At 40.5% G+C, this 17,848-nt stretch overlaps 1 protein-coding gene across 1 annotated transcript in view; it reads right to left on the reverse strand.

Annotated features, from left to right (window-relative positions):
* Positions 1 to 17,848, reverse strand: part of ksr2 (kinase suppressor of ras 2) — a 97,571-nt gene that overhangs the window by 35,674 nt on the left and 44,049 nt on the right. Inside the window, exon 6 of the mRNA XM_071483699.1 lies at positions 11,254 to 11,426. Coding sequence (XP_071339800.1) covers positions 11,254 to 11,426 — 173 coding nt within the window. The remainder of the gene's footprint in view (positions 1 to 11,253; positions 11,427 to 17,848) is intronic.

Here is a 17,848-nt window from a genome sequence, read left to right on the forward strand (position 1 = left end):
ATAAACGCACACACTGTCCCATCTCTCATTCTTTGCATCTTCTTCTCATTCCCAGTTTTGAATGGAAGGTGTGTTTTAAGAGACCAGCTCAGTCAACATATGTGCAGCTTTGAACCAACAACCGGAGAGAAGAGGATAGGATGCGAACATGAGAGAATCTGTGCCGAAGAGTCTCCAGAGTCACATGTGTAATTATTGAGTAACTTTCTGAGTAACTCTGTGTATTATGTCACTTTCAAGCCAGAAATAAATTCCAGGATGATGGGAGCAGAGGGAACTTGAGATTTTTGTGCATGTTTGGGTGGGGGAGATGAAAAGCAAATCAGGAAATTGTGAGGATTAAAAAAAAAACAAAAAAAAAAACAGTTCCAAGAAAATCCTTCTTTAATACAACAAACTCCTAAATCCTTGAAAGTTGAACCATGGGCCAAGGTTTGCAGTGAGACTGATCATCAAATGAGAAGAAAGAGGAGGTTCACTTGAACTAGGCCAAGAGGAGAAAGATATTTGGTTTCAGTTGGAAATTTCACAACATCATTTGAAAAGAGCAGCAGTATAATGTTATTGTCCTGGGAATGAATGTGAAGTCATAGAAACTAATTCCAAATAAACAAATTCCCGATTTTCTCCTGCACCCACACAAACATCCTTTAGCCAACTGGGCAATGAAATAATAAAAGATAACAATTTCCTAACTACTTCAATAGCAAATGTGAATAAAATTCTAGGGGAAAAAATATCATTTAATAACTTGCATCTTTTACATAGGCTACTGAAACTTCCCAAAACACTTTCTCCTGCTCTGGATTATGACACATCCTATCATTACAGCTGATACTGATTGTGCTTGGATCCATTCAGGTACAAATGGGTAATAAACATACTGACACACAAATCTGAGAGCTATGACAGTACAACAAAACCCTACCGAGCCTCACTGAGTATATTTTGGGCCCAGGCTGAGTCTTGTTTCCTTAGGACTGAGTGGAAAACCTCTGTTCAGGGGTGCTCAGGACAAATATCTCTACTAACTGATGCAAGAAGTCTTGGAGGGATTTTCACTAGATCTGCGACTACTACTAGATCACACAAGCTTATGTGCTTAGTTATTGTAAGTAGAGTAATTTGCACTTGTTTAAAATCTCCATCTTTTTAATAATGACTGGCGCTGGACTGTTCTGACGACAGCAGATAAGAAAGATAAGAAATCTTTGCGTGAGGGGCTCAATCAGTCTTATTAGCTCATTACAAAGCAGGTAGTAATCGTCAGTCGTTGTCAGCGCTAATCTCATGGCCCTGGTGCCATATAGCATTTCCTGGTTCCTGAAACACCCTTCCTCCCCTCGTCCTCCTCCAGTCTCTCCAGAGGTTTGGTGTCTTCTCTCTGCACTCCGATGCATTGCTCAATTACACTCAATCAAGCTGATAACTCAATAAAGAGGGGGAACTGACATCATCTGCTTCTTGTCGGCCTTGTTGGCGACTGGCAGATGATTGGACTTGTCAGCGGCGTGGTCAGGGCTGTTTATCATTGTGTGTGTGCTGTGATGTCGCAGTCTGTCTTCAGCGACAATAGCTGGTGATTCTGCAACACATGCAACACACATGTAGTATTTGTGAGCTTTCTTTTTTTTTCTTTTTTGTGGAAGACGGACTTGAATTTGTGCTTTTGGTGTGAAGAAGTTCCGTTAAAGGTGAAATCAAAGGTCAGGTCAGGGGTTATTTTCAAGTATGAAAACATTACATGCATCTTATACAGTGCAATTTTATCTCACTATTTACTGCTCGTGCTCTCTACACCATGTTGCTGTGTTAATGCAAACAGAACGTCCCACCACCACCAGTTTCTAATATGTAATAAAACACAATGTAACTGCAAACCATTTATTATGAACAATGTACCAAAAGTTCAGTAAAAGTCAACAGTCTACAGTCAACAGTCAACAGGCTCCTAGTCCTGGCACCAGCAGTCTTGTGCTAGCTAGCTCACAAGTTAGCAAACAAACCCTGTTCATTGTCACCTGAATTTGCTTAAAATGCTTGTCTTTGCCATCTTGGAAATGGCAGTGGAATTTTTGAGTGGCTAACATGTTTTATCAGCTGAGAAATCCCCGAGGAGGATTCGCAAGTTTAGTACCATTTAAAATACTTCCATGAAATATACAGTTATCTGCTGTGCTATAAGATTCTGCGTCGATCCCAGTGTTCTTCCTAGAAAACAGCGTCACACTCTACCAGTTTATATTTCAGTATTAAATAAACACGTGACACTTGGAACATCACATTTTCCTCCCAGGTGTAACAGCAAAACAAAACAGATAATCATTATATTTTGATGATGCCATGATATCTCATTAGGCTTGAGGGCTAATTAAATGCTGAGTGGAAAAGTTTTAAATGTTTGTGCACACACTTCTCAACACAGTTCTCATGAGATAACGGACATATAAACTTATTAAAACCCCAGCATTTGTGGGGGTGCCACCGTTCGACAGTCCAGGGCGGAGAAACAAAACAAGAAGAATGGCACCCAGTGGAGCGCATACCTCCACCAAGGCCAAACAAACACATCTGTGCAATCCAGATTATCATCTGGATCTGCACTGTACAAAGTCATAGATGTCACCACCATAAATGGGTCTGATATTGTTAAGGAAAATTATTACACCATTCATAAATTCGCCCCCTTGGACTTGACCAATGCTCCATCCCTCTACAAAGTTTAGTGAAAATCGGTTCAGGACAAACAAACAAGCAGACATCGGTGAAAACATAACCTAAAAAACAATATTGCCAAAGGAATCTATGGATTTGAGGATATCTTTGTTGATTTTCATATCCACAGCCTCTTCGTGCTGTGTTTTTATTTAAAGTAAGACCTTATGATTCATTGTTTATATGCCAGTGTTCCTCCTAGAACATTTGTGCAACTTTGTGGATTAGAGTCTTCAGATGAAAACTGCTTCTACCGACTGGTGGTTGAAGTGTTCTCACTGACTGGCTTTAATGTTATTGGGTAGAGCCAAAGTAGAACAGGCAACGGCGAAGATGGTTCTTAAGTTTATCACCATGAGAGAACTACAGCTTTGAACCTTTCTTGGACACCTTTCATTCTAAGCTACTTTAGAAATGTTGATTTCATAGCAGGGAGCATGAAGAAGAGAAATGGAAAACCGACCCAAACCTGACAGTCAGACCTGATCCAAATACACCCAGGGATTATTAGACCTGACCTAATACTGTACGTGGTTGACTGAAATAGACCCAATCAGAGAGAGGGCTCCACCACTGACAGCAGCATGATGCCCTATTGATTAACAAGCAGCTATTGCTATTGTTATACAATATTAATGAATTACAATGAATGAATGAATCATTTTTCTTCAGGTTTAACGAAAAAACAAAAAAAAAACATGTTATCACTTTGTTTCGATGATCTCATCATCATTAGGCATCAGGGCTAATTAAATGCTGAGTATACACACGACACACTTTCTATGTAGCTGAAGGTCAATATACTCACTCACACACACACACACACACACACACACACACACACACACAAACAGACATACACACACACGTGGTGATAAAACATCTAGACACATAGACAGAAAAACTTTAGTACACGCAAAAACAACATACTGAGACAAAGTAGGGTGGGTAGTTTCTATGTGTATGCATGTGTGTGCGTGTGTGTGTGTGTACGTGTGTGTGTGCGTGTATGTATGACAGATGAGCCTGCAGGAGCTGAGAAACCCCAAGGCGCCAGACGACAGTGTCCTACTCCATCTTCTCTGATTGGCCTCAGCCTAATTAAGCCTAGGCCTTCCTCCCCCCCTACCCCTCCTCCTCCACTGGCCTGTCACATGACACACCATAAAGCAGACCGTGGGGTTGAGTGTGTGTGTGTGTGTGTGTGTGTGTGTGTGTGTGTGTTTTGTCTGGGTTACGAAGAGAAATGCAACTACACTGAAAGATGAAGGAATATATGTTTCTGTCTGTGTGGGTTAAACAGAGGGGTGTGTGTGTGTGTGTGTGTGTGTGTGTGTGTGTATGTGTGCAAAGATAAAAAGACTACTCAAGTCTAGGAGCCAATTTAGAGCCAAATATAGTTTATTTGACGTTAGACTGAGACGCCTCTTAGAGTGACTGACTGAGCGCTAAACACTGCTATTCCCCATGGAGGAGAAATTTTTAAAGCAGGTAAAAGAGGAAAGAGTGGAGCGTGTGACAATTAGATACACAACATATATACAACACGGAAACACACACACACACACACACACACACACACACACACACACACACAAATTCTGTTTATTCTAATTTGTGGCACTGTCACCTAGTCATCTCACCCACACCTACTCTCATCATTATCAGCATCATCAAGGTCGTATACAGCTCAATGGGCAGAGTGTAGCAGTTTGGCAGTTTGGATAAAGCCTTAAAATGCATGAATGAAAACAACAGCATAACTGGCTCAGTAATTTATTAAGAGATAATCAATAGTTTATGATGGCAATACCGAACAAGTTCATCAATAAACAACTTTAGAAGGCACGGTTTGAATGTGGAGCTGAAGCCTGTTCAACAAAATAAGAGTCTGACATGATGGTGTGTGTGTGTACAGTGGACTGTGCAGAGCAGCAGAAGAAGTGAACAGGACTGTAAAAAACGTGTGGGCGTCTGCTGCACAATGTGCCGCATTATAGCACACGAGTGTTATATGAGCGATATGTTCCAGGCTGTTGCGTACCATATTCTCATCCCTCCTCATCTGTGTGCTTTAATGAGACTTTACACGAGGTGAGAGTGCACAGCAGAGCAAGTGTTTGTTTAGAAAGACAGCAAGAAATAACCTAAGAGAGGGCTGGAAATATTAAAGAGTTTTTGTTTTTTTTTTCTATCCCTGTGTGAGGCGAAAAAAAAAAAAAAAAACAGGAGACAAAGCCAGGTTGCACAGTTGCTATGACAACAGCTACACGCCGATCAGCCTTTTTGCAGAATATTGTGCTGTCATCTTTGACGAGCAAGAACACACACGCAAAAACACACATTTACAAATAACCATCATACACACACACACACACCGAAATCCCTGTGATAAATTCACAGTAACAGTCACAGCGCTGGACAAAATAGCAATTATTATGGCTGAAACAAATGTCTCCGCAAGGCCTTACAGATACTGGAGGTCTTTCAGGACCGGCAGTTTAAATGTGCCAGTGAGACAGAGTGAGCAGGAGTGGGAGAACAGATGAAGCCCGGAGGCCTTATGGCTCTGTGGACACTTCCTCAGTTGGAGAACTCAAATGGCTGGGAGCACAGAGAAGAGGAAGCTGACCGACAGACAGAGCAGGTTTTGGTGGCGACACCAATCTGGCACTATGGAGGACATTCAAGTGACGTAATGCCTCCTCTTGCAGCTGTATCAGAGGTCTATTATTGTTCCTGGACACCGCTGATGACGAACAGCTAATTGATTTAGAAAATATGCTAATTTGCGGCTGAACACTCATGGGCTGCGTCTTAGCCGTGGTATGTCTTCCAGAAGCCAATCGGTCTCGTTCCAATTTGAGACAATGGCTCGATAAAGATCCCAAAGTCACAGAATGCATGAGGGATTCGATGCATCATGAGAAAACTGGGTGAACTTGTAGTGTGACATTTGTAGAAGAATGTTTTAGTAACCAGATGAACGTTATTAAAATGCTTCTCAACACTGCACTCCTGGCTAATTGGCTATTAGAGCAGTTTGTTTGGATTAGCTGTGGTGACAAGTTGCAGTGCAAAGTTATTCAGAGACCAAAAGCTAATTCATTGTTTCTGGCAGGAGAGTTTGCAAAGTTCGCAATGTGGTCGGTGGGGTGTTTTGCACAAAGACAGCATTTCGATATAGACATGGTACCTGTACAGTATTCACAAAGACTCCTCTGACCTGTGACACTGTTTCTAACACTTGCACTACTTTCCTTGGAACCAACATAGCAACTATTGACCAATCCACCTGTTTATTGACTGGAGGTTATGACCTCCTGTGCAGGGTTTCATTAGTTGGAGTGAGACATGAGTTCTGCACCAGAAATAGAGTGAATTAAGTCCCACCTACAAAACATTTACCACCTGGAAAACAGTTTTCTTAACTGGTGACCTGCTTCTACAGGAGAAGATGTAAATAAAACGTCATTAGCTAAATACTACTGTTTTGATTTATCGAGAAAATAAAGAACAAAATACAAAGTAGAGAGAATTAAAGAAAATATATTATGGAAGTAAAGATATCCTTTCATGGGGACATTTATGATTTATCTTTTCTATTCCGCCTCCTAGTCAAAAACCCGAAAGAGCTGAATGTGCTTAGCTCTCCGAGCATGAGGAAACATGTCGACATCCATCTCCTCATAACGATAAAGCTATGACACGATGGTTGAATGACGACCATTTGCATAAAACCGTTCGTCTTTGCTGAAACACTGAATTCACGACAACCTCAATTATTCCTCTGAAGTAGCTCTTTTTCCTCACCCTGATTTAAATTTAGCCGGTATTTGTAGCCATTATTTATTTGCCAATTCTCAAAGGGACCTCCATTGTGGTGCCACGTTTGGTTGCTAGGAGATCTGTGACGCGACTGCAAAGTGTCTATGCGAGGTTATGGAGAGCGAGTGACGTCATTAGAACACATGTAGAAATAAACAGGGTGAGTTGTGCACAAAGGGTATGGAGAACATTTAAGCCATTTATATCCACGAGCACACACTCACAGACTCCCACACTCTCTCTCCCTCTCTCTTCATCTCACACACACACACACACACACATCAGTTCTGCAGCAGGTGTGTGTGTGTGTGTGTTGGTCGAGTCCCAGGGCTGGTGCTGGACCTCCAACTGGACACACAGCATCATCACAAGCTTGGGCGTCTCCGCGCTCCAACTGTGTGAGCTCAAACAGCCTGACGCACCAGAGGTGAGCCATCGGTGGGAAATGACCCACTGTGACCACCATAACTTTTTGCATTAGACAAACAGTGACTTATCATAACACCTGGAGCAAGAGCAACACTGAAAACTGAATATTTATTATTCAACTTGACCATGAGGGTAAACAACAAAAAACACAATAGGACGCTCCTTCCTTAGAAAAAGTGAAACCCACTATTAAAACTTATCTTGCACATAAATAAACATAACACAAGCCCGGTGCAAAAAATAAACAGTGGACATTTGTAAGCAATAGTCTCAAAGACTTTGCCCTCTGTTTTTTAACTGTTGTACCGTTAGCTGTTCAACTGAGCTGAAACATTTAAAAGTGTAATCCTTGGGCTCTCTCTCGGTTGTTTGTTGCATTATTTTCATTACCAGCACACAATAAAAGCTGGGACAGGTCGGGCTACGAACAATCAACCCGTTAGAGAGGACCACATTTGAGGGAGACTTTGAAATGGGACAGCGTAGTCACGCCGCTGTGACCCAATCGGTCTTCAAATGCAGCCTCTAACGGATGCCGCCCCTGAATTGAGACACGACTGGGACACAATGTCCCCAACGCACTCTATTTGTTCTCTTTAAGTGTGACATTTATGTACTATATAGTGCCAACAAAAGTTCCCACAATGCAGTAAAAAATGTGTCCATAACCTGCATCTACATCTGCCGCTGATGGCACAAAATAACAATGGCTGATGCAGTAACTGTCTGAAATCTTTCAATTCGCCGCTCGCTCTGGAGTAAGATGATGAGTGCTTTATTATGCAGGGAGTAGTGGATGAGGGAACAAGGGAGTGAGTTTTGACTGACAAGCTCGCTCTGAAATCACCTTTGTGGGTTTATCAAGTTCAGGGCCTTTAAAGAAATGGACTGGGTGCTAATTAGTTTGCCAATACTGATGTTGTTTTTTAATCACTGTTTGCTAAGTGTTGCCCAAGAGTTTTTAGTTAGTGTTTTCCAATAGGATAACTCGATGCTTAAAAGCAGTTCTTGTGTTGATTGTGAATGTGTGTGTCAGATAAATCTCCAGTAGAAATTAGAGGAAAGTTATAATAAATGGACTAACACATTGTTGGCTCCACGGGGTTTGTTGTTTACAAGAAATAAAATATGTAATAATGCCAGCCTTATCCTTTTAAATAGATTAAACATCGGCACACATTATCAGTAATCTGCAGATAACATCTATGTCTTTTATCTAGGACCCAACTACGTAGCAAAGACAGCCTGAGCAAAGATACACTGAATCTAACCACATCATAACCAGACTATGACGAACAGTATCTGTAGCTGAAAAGCCACACAAACTCTTAGTGGGAAGCTGGCGTTTCAGCTTGGACTGGGCACTGACTCATCCTGAGCAGACAGCGTTTGGTCACCTCGACCAGTCTTGTGGCTCCTCCGCATGTTTTGATTCAGGTGAACAGAGAGATGAGTGTTAATGCAGTTGGCTGGTGGGTCCTGACGTCTGAGATGGCAGTGATACCGTAATCCCAAACATAGACCTGGACATAGACGGATATTTAGCCTGGCTGACCGGGCGCGAGCACACACACACACACACACACACACACACACACACACACACACACACACACACACCCCTCCCCCAGGGCAACTGAGGCGCAAGAAAACATTTTACTTTACTTTGTTATGTAGAAATACGCACAAGGAGAACTGGGTGATCTGATGTCTCACTCTTCTATTTTTGTATTATTAAGCACTTTTTTGTCACACACAAACACACACCTTTTATCGGCTACATTGCACTGCATTTTCTCTCATTTAATATACAATATACAATTCTAACATCTGGATTAAAACACAGTCCAGATAAGCAAATGAAACACAATTAAAAAGTGATCTTTGTGAATGAAAAGGGCAGAAAGTGAGTTGCATTACACCTGCAAAAAAACTAAACTTGCAGCTTTAAGGGACTGAAAGATGACAAGTTATACAGTTAACGTTAAATGATGATGCTATGACAGTTAAGACAGTGACTACAATCTTAAACTCAGAGCTGCTGCTGCACAACACAATCTGACAGACATGGGCAGAACAGGTTCATCTAAGGAAATCATGCAGATAAGCTCAAACTCTAAAAGAAACCGCTTGCATGTCACCCTCAGCATTTACACTTGTGATCGACACCAACACAAACAAAGTTTTTTGGCAGTCTAACCTGTATTTGGGAAAATTTAAAAAGCACGCCTGAGGGAAGTAGCTCATATTAAGGTGAGAAGTCAGAGGTGAAATTTCTGAGGGAGCGTGCCCTGGAGGAGCGCATAAAGATGTACATCTCCCGTCAACCTTCAGAGAGGTCCACGGCGGACAGCTTATCTCGGGTTTTTGGCGTACAGGCAGGTTTCCAAACAACGCTGCGATACCCACCGTGTCTAATAATGCTTTCTAGTACAGCAGGATAAAAAAAGCAGCATGTACTTTCTCCTAAGAACTCACCATCTACGTAAGAAGTACTATCTCTGCTGTAGCCCGGAGCAGACACTGTTAACTTAGACGCTCCGGCTCAGTGGGCTGTCAGTATGCGCTCCCACACATGTACAGGTGGAGACATGGGAGATGGCTTCATTGTGAATGACTGCGGGCGTGTGATCATTATTTACAGCTTTGTGATCAAATATCATGTCCCTATTCGTTTCACTTTCAGATTGAGATGCTTGACTTTCTGTCTTTATCTGAGAAAGACACTTCGGGTCTGGATTCCTCTTTTCAGAGATTATCATCCAAATTAAGTGGAGCAAACAATTCCCCTGACTAAACTGATTGTCTGATAGCAATTCCCTCTGCCTGCACATCTCACATTAGCTTTATAACCATGTGTTACTGTATGGAATGAATAGCAGACAACAGAAACTATAGTGAGAAGCAGAAATATGTCATCATGCTTAGGGAATATAAAGGACCTTCTGTCCAAATCTACTGTTTAACCTTCAAATACCACTAAGAACTGAAAAATCGCTCTAAAGTGGTCGAGTCCTTACCAACCCATTAACCATTAAGTCTGCAGCTGGCTTGTCTTTTTCCAGTAAGTCACCAGAAACAGCTGTGAAGTCATTGGTTAAAAAGAGGACTGAAGTCTTACATTGTAAATATTAATAATGTATTAAAAATGGATTTTGGTATGTTTTTACAGCCCTCAGAGGTCTGTTTGAGGGGTCTTTTCCTCCAGCTGTGTTTATAGAAATGGCTTACAATTGAAGCTTTTGTAAATTATTTATTAACCACTGTTAAAGACCCTTAATTACAACCTATAAACCCTTTGTAAGAGTACCTTAGAAAGTGATACTGACAAGTGTTTCCAGTATGGTTTGGTCTTTTGTAATTGTACTACTCACTACTACTCTTAACACACATGCATGCATTAGAAAGAAAGTGAGACTGTGCCATTGAATTTATACCTGCAGGGGAGCGTTTTCATCCCTGTTCTTACTCCCGCCTCCTCTCATGCATACGTTGTGTGATTATTCCATGTCACGCCTCAAATGAATATGCACTGCTGTGTTCCAGATACCTGTTAGTCGAGGTCTACAACTATTCACAACACTAAGTGACAGCCATACATCACTCCCTTCCTGAAATGACCTCCATTACTTTCTATTTTTTTCTGCCTTTCCTCCTCAGTCTAATGGCTTCTGCGGTATTCCCATAATGCTTCAGCCAATAAGGCTGCCAAGGTGCAGCCACACACCACCTCCGGTCATTATGGCCCGGCCTGATTGTTCATCTGTTGCATTTTCCAGCAGAGCTCTATTTTAGTATATTTTTAACAAAAAGAACTGCGGTTTAAGAATGATCATGGGCATGTGAGTGGTCTTTTTTTTTCTTTTACCACTGTGGAGAGGTCGGTTTGGTTAAGTGCCCAGACTAACACACCAAGTAGAAAACTAGATTAGACAACTGTTGGGAAGCTGCTTTTAGGACAAGGGTAAGAAAAATACAAAGATGCATTCCACAGGAGTGGACTGCTTTGTCCCCAGAGAGATAATACAGACTAATTTGGGCTTGCAAATGCAGATAGCCCTTTAACCCAAGTTCAGTTCCCAACCCTAGAGTGCACTAGGCTGTTTGACTTAACCAGGCAGAGAGCAAAATGCCATCCCAGAAATAAAACATTGCCTTAAAACTAAATAATCAGATGTCAGGGGGGATTAGAATATGAAAGAGATATATTAAAGGCATTAAAAAATCTCATTTCATAAATGCTTGAGTGTGAGCTGATTAAAAAAAGAAGAGTTCACTTACTTGCAGAGGGTGTTTCGGCGTGGACGGGAGGTGTGGAAGGGATGAAGGAGGGGAAGAAGAAGGATCGCAGGGATCGTTCGGTGTGGAGGGGTGAGCGCTGCGTGGGCAGATTCTCACAGCTGCCCACACTGCTGTGGATCTTAAGGTTCAAGGGCTTGGTCTTCTTCTTGGCTCTGAGGGAAACAAGACCACAAAAGGAAAACAATGTATTGATGGGTGTACGCTCATCAAAGTTGGGAGAGGGAAGTAATTACTATTTCTTTTATTTTTACCAGGAAGTCTTATTGAGATCTAAAAAAACTTTTTTACAAGAGACTTGGCCATGATGGCAGCCATACAAACTCACCACATATTAAAATACAGCATAAAATACCACATACATGACATGACAGCAATTTGAACTCAATGGCCTCTCAAGAAAAGCAATACAAGTCTCATTCACCACAGTCTTTATGATGCACTTCAGTGGATATAAATATATCTTGTTTTATACCTTTCTGCAGATTATTCCCTCTCAAAGGTGTGTAATAATAAAAAAAAAAAAATACATTAACAATCAACCACCTGGAGGAGCGTAGCTGATAGCTGCCTGAGCTGAGGCTAAATGCTAATTAAATTCCAGTGACAGTAAATATCTGCACAAAGACAGTCTGAACATGTTTGCTTTAGTCATTAAATGTGAACATGTACCTCGGCCTTACAACAGGACATGACTTCAAAGCTGTACAGAAATGTATGCGACCTTCAAGCAATGCATAGGTTTCCTTTATTTGCTATTGAGGGTCAAATTCGAGTGAAATTAAAACACAAAATTTCAGTAAACAACTATTGACACATCTTGACCATTCTGTTTGTAGAAAGCATTTTTTATTCCCTTAGATGGTAGAGAACATACAGGATTTCTGAGGTATTTGCAAGGACTGCCCACATCTGCACTTCTTTTAAAAAAAAAAAATGAAAGTCTCCAAGAATCCCCCCAAAATTCAACATTTAGAACAGCAACATTAACCATCTGGCTTTAGTCGCAATTAAGGTGGAAAGGCTTCAATCACAATCACAGAGAGACAAAGAGAGACGAATTTTCCACCCACAATAGTCCATATACACAGACCATAATACAGTGCAGCTGTATAATATATGTTGCATTTTAAGTAAGTGATATGAAACTGGCTCTTTATGGAAAAACTCTCGGCTCCTGCCATTAACTATCATTATTATTCTCTCCACCTACACGTACTGTAGCCCCCACAGCTGAATGCAACAAGTTCACACCAGCTCTTGGAGAGGTATGAAAGTCACGCTGGTGGTGGACAAAGCAGGGTGAGGGAAAGGTGCACTAAGAAAAGTCATTTCCAATATTGTCATTGCAAAATATCTCTGAGAGCACTGAAGACCACAGATTGACGATAAGAGTTTATCTCATGGCTTTTTTTTCTGGTCTGAATGTCTTGGGAGATAAATGTTTGTTTTGAATTCCACCCCACTGCAAAAAGTCTTCCATTTGGCAGCGCACCAAACTGTCTGATAGACAAACTACTTGTGAATCCATGCACAACCAGCTCCGGTTAGCTTGTAATTCTGTACCTGATGAACTACAAAGCTGCTGCAATGCAAACACTTTCTGCACAACCAACAGAAAACACACCGTAGATGTGATAGCACCCGCAATAAGTACGGTGTACTGTAACAACAGAATTATGGGATTAAGGGACCATGATACAGTCTGCAAGGTTAGGTGCGATGTTCATAAGCCACTGGCAGCAGGCCAGACAGAAAACAAACTGCTGACAGGATGACAAAAGCAGGTGGGATAGGAGGAGAGAAGATTACACAAGACAACACAAAGAAAAACTGTTCATTTGATATATTATTATTATGTATTAGAAAGCATTTCCAATTGAATGTAATGATGGATTTAATGCTTGTAATTTATTGTCAGTTTTACTAATTGCTACATATTGAGTCTCACACTAACATACATAAACATCACAAGAAAAGATTTATGCAGACAGCCCCATCACCACAGTGGATGGAATAATAGCTGCAGCATTAGCGGTAGCAGGAATTGATTCTACAGAAGCTTAGTGGTCATTATTTTTCATCAATTTCATAACACCCACATAATTAATCTGTATAATCTCCCCTCATTTGGAAAGACCAAACATAGAGACAGCTTAAATCATAATCAATGATTTTAATATATTCCTGCCAGGTTTAAATTAAAGATTCATCTTCTGCCAGGCCATTGGTAAACCTTCAAACAAAGTCAATGCAGAAAAAGTGTGCTGTTATCCAGCAAGTTAAAGAAACAGAAAAAGTACCTGACAAGTTTCAGAAAAGCAGCCAGGTTCTAGTCATGGCAGCCAGTAAAAATATGTATTATATGTTATCAGTAGGATCTGTTTCAAGGAACCATCTGAGAAGTGTGAATTTGAAAGTTGATGTTTAAGTGACGGGATCAAGGCTTAATGAATTGGCTCTTTGGACTAAGCTGAAAAGAGGTGTTGCTGTATAACACCCAACAGCTGTCTACTGTGGTTACATTCCAGCTTTTTGGCAGAAGCCTGTAAATTACTTGAATAACATCTTTTTAGATGAGTTTTCATGTCAAATCTCAAGTCACCAATAATTTCCCATAATCACTAGCTTCTGTTTGTCCGCCTGCTTCCTTTTGGGGGGGACCTGTCATTTCAAATTTGAGTTTTGGATAATTAAGCCTGAAAGTGCAATTTGTCTTTGTTAGCTTGTCATACAATTTGTTCGAGTAAAACTTATGTAAGTAGACAGATCCCCATGAGCTAGTGAGGTAACTATGAACCAAGTGAACTGTGGTAAAACTTACTCACCCGCTGTGGCTCACTTTTGGGTTCAAAACATGAGCTGTGGTGAAGTCAGGGTCCTGTATCATGATGCAAGGGTAGTGGCTTATCCAGCTAAGTTTTGGCTTAACTCAGGTTTAGGATGACTCGCTTATAAGAAAACCTGCCAACAGCCCCACTATTGACCAATCATCTCACTGGAATAATACAGTCTTCATTGCTACGGGATCCTGACATGGACAAAATCACAGAGTTTACTATGGACTGAGTACACCACACTAAATGCATAATGAATAACATGAGGATAACATGAGGCGACTTGATGATAGTTGGAAATAAATACCCTCTGTTGTCTTACATTAAAAAAATACTCCTCTCACTGTTAATTACCTCCCAGTAAATCATCAACGCAATCGTCTGATTCAGTCCAACAGACCTTATCAGGTATTAACTGGATTCTTTTTTCTCCTCTTTCCTGTCCTCTCTGCTTTTGGGAGCAGAAACGTCTGACATTAGTCTACTTTTAAGTGTGTTTAAGTGTTTGACACCTTCGTGTCTGTTAAGACTAGACTAAGTTATGACATCAAGTAGAGGTTTTCTCTCAAATTATTTTTCTTTGTCTCCTGCTTTCATCTGTTTCTCTTGATGTCGTCCTGCAGAATGTCCATGTCTGTTACTTACTATATCCTGTAATTTCACCATGGTTGAAATGTAGTCTGGAATGACTTCCCCCTGTAATGTTAATCATGACCGAATTTTCTTCATGATACAGGTCCAAGAGGCAAAAACACATAAAGATATTATATATACACAACTGCATACAGCAAATCATACAGAGGTATAAAAATAAACCTCCTTTTAACCCAAACCCAAACAATATAGTGTTGAAATGACATGTAGAAAAGTGGCAGCAAGTCTGATTGAGCTCTCAAGTTAAGAGCAACAACATCAGATTTTTAAGTCTATAAATAGGACTCTTAAACTGATGTCTGAGGCATATACCCAGGTTAGACGGTGAAGGACAGGTGAAAGAGATGCATACTGAAAGGAAAATCTGCAGAGCAGAAGCAGAGAGAACTAGTATGGGTGACGACCAGAGCTAAACAAAAAACCAAACCAGTGAAAACAGGATGCAGACAAAAGCAGCCTGTCATGCAAACAGAAGAACAGATTGGTTGAAATCCAGAGACAAAAATGACAGGTGAGATGAAGAAGGAAAGAAAACGAGTTTATCCATCAAAAACAGACATTTAAAGTATAAAACTTAAGGCTGTAATCTTAATTTATCATGCAAAGTAAAACTCATTGACTGTTAAATCCCACTGGAATTTTTCCTCCCATGTCAGTCTCTCACTCCGAACACTGACTCATGCAATTAGACCTGTAAACCAACCCGGCACTTCATTCCCATCTCCTGCAATAAGGAAGCAGCCTGCAGGTTATCACTTCTCCGTCATAGAGCTTTTGTCAGCTATTCCGATTAGCCCACTTTTATGCCATTTGAATCTAAATTAAACCATTCATCTCCCTGCATGCATGCCTTTATCCCCCCCTTGAATGATTTGTAGATGTTCGGGGAGGGGAAAAAGGGAAAATGAATGAAGAGAGAAAAGGGAGAGGATTCCCAAATTTGGTTTTGAAAACGGGGGGCTGTCAACTCCGCAGTTGTTAAAGCATCTATTCAGATACCTTTTTCTACTCAGCATATGAAAAGTTCGAGGAAAGAGAAACTTAAAGAATACAGACAGACAGAAGAAGAGGGAGGTGGGTGACTTGTCAAGTGTCAAGAGAAATCAGCGAAGGTGTGAATAGTCAAGTTGCCCTTTCATCTAGTCTAGAATTGTACATCACGATGCATCTCTCACATGGAAATCACTGCATGTTTGTTTCACATTTCAGGAGGCATTTTTGAGTCTTCCTTCCCCCCCGGGTCTCCCACACTGAGTAAACAGGGACATCAAAGTTTTTGTCTGTATCCTTCTCTGATTAAATTACTCATCGTGTAATGTTTATTACTTTCTTCCTTCTGTTAGAACGTCCCAATTTTCTCTGAAATCATTAAACTTCAATTGTATCTACTCTGAAGTGAGTCAAAGTGCAATGTAAAGTTTGCATAACATGTATTTGCATTAATCCAGGAATCAAAAGTCATGATGTTTGTAGACAATGGCTTGTTTTTTCTTGCTAATGATCTGTGTCAGTTAGACTTTGATGGTGTGGGCGAGGTAGAAAAAAACTGAAATATAATCAAGTTTAACATGTCAACACCAACATATCAATTATGTCACTTTTTTTTTCACTTTTTGATTTTAAAGAACCCATAAATTTTGAAAGATGCCAAGAAAGCGAAACGAAGAAAAAAGCAACCTGACATTCATGCACACACCCACACACATTCGCCCCCCCAGCCCAACACGCACACACTTGCAGAGACGCTAATTACAGTGACACCTTCAAGTAAAAGCTCCATTTGATCAAGGACAGGAGCGAGAGCAGGAAAGCGACGGCCCTTCAAATGACAAATTTCCTTTACGTTCTGACATATCAAGAGGATTTTAAAAAGGCTGGGTCATGAATATTACACAGCTTCCTTCCTAACTAGCTAGCACTTTTCAACTGGCATATCTCAACAGTGATGCTGCAAAACATTCCAGCTCTGTCTAATTAACATTTGTGTCCATCTAGGAGAGTAAATTACTTGCAGGAATCCATCTGCATACCTTTACTTTTTACCTCAGAAATATGCAGGGAGCTCTGCCGAGACCCATATGGCTAGAAGAGCACCCTGTTGCTTTTTATGCAAATGTAACTGGAATAATATCTCTGGCAGTCGCTGCTCTTTGCTGCTTTAATAAAGTTGGCAGAAAATGAAATAAAGGTGGCTAGAATAATGATTACAACAGAGATTTACTGCGAGCCCTTTGAGCTGTTTCATCCAAAGCAAGTTGTCTTGCTTTCAGAAGCCTGTGGCATCATCCCTGAGTTGAATAAAAGCTGGCAGTCTGCTACCTTGCGTAGGCTTTTTATTTTTCTTTTCTGCAGTGGAATAGTAAAGCCAATGCCAAACTTAATCTAAAGGGAATTTATTGTCATTGCACTGCAAATACAACAATCCAAATGTTCTCAAATTCAATGCGTTTTCTAAACTCTTGGCTGGAAGATTTTGTTTCATATGTTTCAATACTCCTTGCACTCCTTGCATTATTCAAATATCTGGGAACATCTGAATATTGTATGTGACATGATGGGACTAGAATTAGAAAAAAAGGTGTGGTTGCAGTAATACATAAACTAATTTCGAATTTTCCTTTTCCAGTATAAACAGGCCAAAAAACAAGCAACCAAACAATTAATCAAGTAGTAAATAAAATCTGCAGGTTAGCCAAACCTATGCAGAAAATAAAAAAAAGTCTAGTCTAGAACCCTTTCAAAATCAATCACCAATATAAACTAAATATAAGACTTAACTTTAGTACATAAAACCACTGTCTATTATCACTGCCAGATTTTTTACAGTGGGTTTTAGATATGGTTCCAGGGAATACATGTCCATATTAGGGGCCTCACAGGTAGCACTGGGTCCAAAGATCACAACTTTAATAACAATGTCCCTTAATTCCTAAATATCAGCAATATTACCTTGGTGAGTGCTTCTCATAAGAAGAGGAGTAGTGACTGTGAAGAGATTTAAAATACACCAGAAATGTAAAGTGAGGGTCTTGATAAAAGAGACGGTCATCCCCACCTCATCCACTTCACAACCTCACTTCCTGTTT

Source organism: Trachinotus anak, unplaced genomic scaffold (genome assembly GCF_046630095.1).
Source record: "Trachinotus anak isolate AG129_WGS33_773 ecotype Australia unplaced genomic scaffold, CSIRO_AGI_Tana_v1 ptg000008l, whole genome shotgun sequence".
Taxonomy (NCBI): domain Eukaryota; kingdom Metazoa; phylum Chordata; class Actinopteri; order Carangiformes; family Carangidae; genus Trachinotus; species Trachinotus anak.